General features: G+C 57.7%; 1 protein-coding gene across 1 annotated transcript in view; it reads right to left on the reverse strand.

The window, feature by feature from the left end:
- Positions 1-5963, reverse strand: part of REEP1 (receptor accessory protein 1) — an 81075-nt gene extending 75112 nt beyond the window's left edge. The window contains exon 1 of the mRNA XM_054172248.1: positions 5785-5963. Within this exon, the coding sequence (XP_054028223.1) occupies positions 5785-5816 (32 nt within the window). The 5' untranslated portion in view covers positions 5817-5963. The remainder of the gene's footprint in view (positions 1-5784) is intronic.
- Between the last annotated feature and the right edge of the window lie 379 nt (positions 5964-6342).

Genomic DNA, 6342 nt, shown 5'->3' on the forward strand with positions numbered 1-6342 from the left:
GAGGGGCCAGAGGAGGCCACCAAGATGATCAGAGGGCTGAGAACCTCCCCTGTGGGGCCAGGCTGGGAGAGTTGGGGCTGTTCAGCCTGGAGAAGGCTCCAGGGAGACCTCAGAGCAGCTTTCCAGTAGCTGAAGGGCTCCAGAAGAGCTGGGGAGGGACTTGTGACAAGGGTTGGGAGGGACAGGATGAGGAACAATGGATTGAAGCTTGAGGAGGGCAGATTGAGACTGGAGATGAGGAAGAAATTGTTGGCAGTGAAGATGGTGAGACTCTGGCACAGGCTGCCCAGGGAGGGGGTGGAAGCCTCCTGCCTGGAGGTGTTCAGGGCCAGGCTGGATGAGACCTTGAGCAGGCTGTGCTGGTGGGAGGGGTCCCTGCCCATGGCAGGGGGTTGGAACTGGATGATCTTTGAGGTCACTTCCAACCCATTCCATGAATGAATTATTCAGGGTATTTAAGCCTTTGTTTATTTGACTGCTTCAGTACCATCCACTGAAGTCTGTATTTCCTCACACTCAACACTAATCCCCCAAATGAGCTACAATTCCCCTGCTCAGATCCCCTTTCATCAATTCATTGATCAAGAGGCCTGGAGCAAACACATCACAGCCTCCCACCATCTTCCTGTGGAATACTGAGCACATCCCTTGGCCTCCCTGTGCCTCAGCCCTGAGCAGCACCACAGCAGTTCCAGCACTCTGATGACACAACAGTAAAGCAGTCCCTGTAGATACAGGGAGATGGAAAGGGTCCCTCAAAGGCAAACCACTGCCTGAGGGCAGCTGCAGAGGGCCCTCAGCTGCATCACACAGCTCCTAGTTTGGAAAGCATCCCTCAGCAGAGCAGGGCTGCTGTGTATGCAGGAAAAGCCTCCCCCTGGGGAGTGCTCCCAGCACATCTGGAGCTGTGCAGCAAGAGCTGGGCCAGGGCTGGCAGAGCAGCAGGCAGGGCCAGCACGGTGACATTTCCCAGCAAGGGCAGAGCAAGTGACACCTGCACTGCCTGCTCCTCTGCCAGTCACTGGCACCCACAGGCTCTGCCTCCTCAGCAGAGATGCAGGTGCAGCAGAGATGCAGGTGGTGGGCACTGGGCTGAGCTGGCAGCCAGGGACGTGCCCAGGTAAGGCTGCTGGTAAGCTGCACCTGTGGGAGGTCATCTGCCCTCCTGCTTCCAGCTCACAACGCACAGAGAGGCTGCTGCAGGCTCAGCCCCAGCTGGAGCCACGCTGCTGCCCTTTGCATAGTGCTGTGCCACTAATCTCAGGATCCTTCCAGCAGCTGCCAGCCCCAGGCAGGCAGTGCAGGCTGTGAGGGAGGCCCTGACACACGTGGTGCTGGTCAGCCCAGGGGCCAGCACTGGCACATCGCTCACCAAGGGCATCCAGCAGGGCAGCTCTGGCCCTCCTGAGCACAGCCCTGTGCAGGGGGCACAAGCTGTCCTGCTCTGCTGTCATTTTCTCTCTGTGACACAACTTCTTTTTCTTTCCATTCATGAATCTCTAGAGGCTTCCCACAGGCATGACTGAGAGGAAGAGGAGGGATCTGCTGTGCTCCTCTGGGCTGGGAACCCACTGCTGATGCAGGCTGTGTCTGTCTGGTTCGGGGGCACCACGGATCGGTACCAGCTGGGGGTGGGCAAGCTCACCCAGCCCTGCTACAATGGCATCACTGTGAGCAAGAAAGCAGAGACACTGTGACAAAGCAAGGCATTTCACTCACCAGCTCAAAGAATTCTCACTGGGTTTGCTCTGCCCTACCTGCTGCCAGCAACAGCCAGCAGAATGCCTCTGCTAACCCCAGATCTCCGCTACCTCCACACAGGGCTGGGAATTCCCAGGGAAGATTTCTGAGGCTGCAACTCCCTTTCACATCAAACCATAAGAGATCAAACAGGGCCAGTGCTGGTACTTGGATTTAAAAGGAAACAAACTTGGGGGAAAAGCATCACTAAGGCTGTGGCTGCCACCACAAAGAACAAATTTACCTATCTCATAATAATTTGTGCTGCTCTGCTGAGGCTCTCAGAGCAGGAATTCGGCAGGGATGATCTGCCTGATCAGCCTCATTCCTGTTGATGTCTCCTGCTGCTGCCACACCTTCCAGACTGAAAGGCTTTCAACAGGCAGTGAGCTCTGCCTGACTTCCAGAGCTGGAGCCAAACCCTCTATTTCTGTTCTGTAAGACACCAAGCACAAAAAGCAAGTGCCATGCTTCTGGGGAAGGAATAGTATGTCCCTGCAAACACAATGGGCAGCATTTCTATATCCCACTTTTCACTTCACAATGCTCTTAGACAGGAGCCAAACCACATAACAGAGGAGTAACTGCCTCAGAGTGCCAGTGCTGGGCACTGCAGCTGAGCTGAGCTGCAAGAATGAAGGCAGACCCCAAGTCCTTTGTCTAGAGTGGCCTCAGCCACTTGAAGCAAAAAACCCCACAAGCCTCCTTGGAAATGAAGAGCAAGAAACTGTAGATGGTTGGACCTGCCACTGATCCCTTCTGGTCTGCCTCAGGACAAATGCAGCACAGCTCACTGCATCTGACAGAACAGGAGACTGAAATGCAGGTGTGCTGGGGTGTCCTGTCAGATGTACTCACAGATGAGCTGCAATCAACCCACAGATGATGACACATAAAAAGCCCATGCCAGATACTGAGAGAGAATGCAACAAAGAGCCCCAAGGTGCAGTGACAGCAATCACAATGACCCCAGGCACCTCTGGGTGCAAGAGTCAGATGTAAGCTACTACCACGAGACAGCAACATCCTGGCTTTGTTCTCCTTGAGGTGAGTGCAAGGAACTCCCTGGACTTCAGGTGGATAAGAATTGAGCTCTTAAAGGACAAAGATGTCCAGGGACAGGATTATCCTTTTGTTTGCATTTGCACAGTACTGAGTGCAGCTCCTGACAATAATCAAGGCTTTGGCTTTCACACACACCTACAGCAGCAGAAGATGCTGCTCTGAAGTTTCTCTCATGTCTCTTCTGGGGGGTCCTAGCACACAGCTGTGCAGGCAGAAGACAAGCAGCCACACTCCAGACCAGTGCTAAACCCAAAGACTAAAGCTGAAATTATGCAGAGGATGGTTTGCAGGAAGCTGCCTGACTCCCCACTGGAAGTGGGTGAGAAGTGCTCACACTTTCCTTCCACGATGCCTTGGAAATGGAAATCGCCAGGACAGAAGCAGCAACAACCAAACCAGGGACAAGGGAAGCAACAAAGCACCCAAGAGCCACAGGTTTCCTCTCTTTTTAAAGCTGAGTCATATCAGGCACGAGCCCTGTGGAGATCAACAGAGTCCTAAGAGCACGGAGCAGTGGTCACAGTGTGGCTGGGCCACACCACACCACTCGCTCCATAATCCTCCTCAGTCAGTGAGATGTGAGGAAAAAACAACTAAGTAAGCATCAGCAGGGTGGGGGTTAGCCCAAGCAGGAGGTCACTGTCCCAGAGCACAGCTGATGTACTGATGGATTAGCCAGTGATGGGAAAACTGGATTGGAGAGATTACAGCTTTGTCAGAAGCCTCATCTGAAGACCGCTGCACCCCAAGGAGTCAGGGATTCACCCAAGCTGAGTGGATCATCTCAGCAGGAAGCTCACAGCGGTCAGCAGCAATTAAACCACCTGCCCATCCTCATTTGCCTTACCCAGCAGTGCAGCAGCACATACCCTTGTCACTTGGAAGAGAAAGGATGGACAGATCTTCCCACCCCCCTTTAAAAACACAGCTCTAAAGGCTCCAAAGACCAAGGTGCAAGGGAAGCAGGTAACCCTCCCCAGACAGATCTGCACAGCAGCGTGCACCCAGGCTGCAGGCCTGCTCCATTTCAGGCAGCTCAGGCTCTCCAGCCTCTGAAGGGATGCAAGATTATTTACCCCCTCCTCTGAATGCTGTTAGCTCTGGTAAATGGCTAGAGTCCCAGGTCCTTGCTGGGACTGTAGCAAACCAGCAGGTCGTGGTGCAGAGCACTCACAAAGGCTGGGTGTGCACCGAGGAGCGGTGCAAAGGAAGTGCAGATGCAGCTTGCCTCCCCCCAGGCTCCCCTGCAATACTCATTCTTATTGCTAGGATTGCCAACTTGTTCATATTTTAATACTGCACTAGCTGTTTGCTGCTGAAATCCTCGCCCAGCAAGCCATTGGCAGCAACCTCTGCACAGCTGGGGGCAGGCTGTGACACGCTGTCGAGATAGCTAAAGCTGAGGGGGCAGGTTTGTGTCTTCAGCTAATCACCTGCCTGCAGATGTCAGCTGCTCTGCCTGCTGCCCCCGGCAGATTCCCAGCCAGCTCCCCAGCCAGCCCCGTGCCTCAGCTGCAATCACCTGTGCACATCTGTGTGTGCCAGGGCAAGCAAGCCAGCCCCCATCCCTCTGCAGACACTCTTTGTTCTGCAGCAGGAGCTGGGCTGCACCACGGCATGCCTTTTCCAAGCGGAAATTAGTGCACAGGGAAGGAAGAAAAGCAGCCTTGGACAATGCATGGCACATCTCAGGCGGCTGTCAGAGCTATCTGCACAGCTCCACCGTTCAAATGAAATCATTTAAATATTTCACGTGCTTTCCCGGAGTGAAGTGCAAACCAAACACCGACCGGCAACAACCGGAGCCCAACCCAGACCTGCTACCTCCAGGGGCTGCATTCAACTCTTGAACCCCCCCAGGCTTTCCCATCTGACAGCCACTCGACACCTTAGCGAGAGACAAGCAAGATCAAGGCAAGTTTGCCTTTTGATGTTTCATCTCATGCAGCAACGCAGGAGACCTTGAAAACGCCTGTCTGGAGCTCTGCTGACAGCGCAACATCACGGCACGTTTCCTTCAGACAAAGAAAGTGGCAGGCCCCTGCAGACCCGCTCCCATAACTTCAGAGCACAACAGATGTTCCCTCCGGTCTGCAGCTACATGGACCAGGCAGAGGAAACTGGCAAGGGAGTCATCTGATTCCGTGTCCTAACCTTGGTCGGCCACATTTCCAGCAGGGAGACAGAGAAGTCATCCCGGGCCCCACCTTGAGTCGAGCTGTCCCCTCCCCCCCTCGGCATTCTCCTAGCAGCATCCAAAACGCCCTTCCCTCACTGGCTCTCTTCTCAGGTGGGGCAGATCAGCATATTCCCCGATCTTCGTCCATTTTCCCCTGTTGCCTGGGAAGCATTTCCAGGGAATTTCCACACGCATTCCCACCTCCGACACCTCCAGCCATGGAAGAGCGGCAGGACAAGTGCAGGGCGCCTCACGCCTCCCCTGCCAGGCTGCCGCTTGACGGCAAATGGAGAAGGCGTTTGGCGAGGGCGGGCGGTGAGCTGCGGGGACAGCAGCATTTGCCATCTCCTGCACCCGGAGCAGGCAGCAGCGGGGGCAGCGCCCATGGCCCCTCGCCAGTCCCGCCGGCGCCGCCAACAAAGCGCCCCCGGGGATGCTTCAGCCCCGGCCCCCGCGTCGAGCAGCGGGGCGATGCCATCGCCCCCCGTCCCCGTGCAGCACGGCAGCTCTAGCCTCCCAGCCCTGAAACCCCCCCTGCGAGCCAAGGGCAGCGGGCACCGAACTCCCCGGCCCCCCCACGGCGGCTGCGGGCACCGAGCCGCGGCACCGAGCTCCGCAGCGCTGGAGCGGGACGAGGCGGCCGGGCAGGGCGCGGACACACGGGCACGGCACACGGACAGGCAGGGACAGGGACACGGCACACACACGCAGGGACACGGCACACACGCAGGGACACGGCACGGATAGCGACACGCAGGGACACGGCCCCAGGGGCGCAGGTGCCGGCGGCAGGTACTCACACCACCAGCCTGGAGATGATCCATGAGACCATGGCGCTGCCCGGCGCAGGGCTGGCTCTCCCTGCAGGGAGGGCTCGCCCCGGCTGCTCGCCCGCCGCCGGCCGCCGCCCGAGTGAGCGGGGCGGGCGGCTCGGCCATCCGGCCCCGCAGCCTCAGCGCAGCCTCACTGGCGGCGGCGCCGGCAGCCAACGCGCAGCCGGCCCCGGCCGCCCAGATTGGGCAGGGCCCGCGGACGCCCCCGGGCCCTCGGCGCTGCGGGGGGAGGAGGAGGAGGTGTGGGAGCCCCGGGGGAGCGCGGGTGCGGAGGAGGTGTGGGAGCGGGCAGGGGTGCCCTGCCCACGCTGTCGCACCGGGCACGCAGGGCTCCGGGCAGGGCTCCGGCAAACCCTATCGCCTGCTCAATAGGAAAAGGCACAGCCAAGAGAGAGGCTTCTTGGGGAGAGAGGAAGAGACGGATCCTACACACACCCCAAAGCCTGCAGGCACCGACAAGAGCATCAACCTCACAGCAGGAAGAATTGTTTCCCTGTGAGGGTGACAGAACACTGGAGCAGGCTG

The sequence above is a fragment of the Dryobates pubescens genome, chromosome 23, assembly GCF_014839835.1.
Source record: "Dryobates pubescens isolate bDryPub1 chromosome 23, bDryPub1.pri, whole genome shotgun sequence".
Classification (NCBI taxonomy): domain Eukaryota; kingdom Metazoa; phylum Chordata; class Aves; order Piciformes; family Picidae; genus Dryobates; species Dryobates pubescens.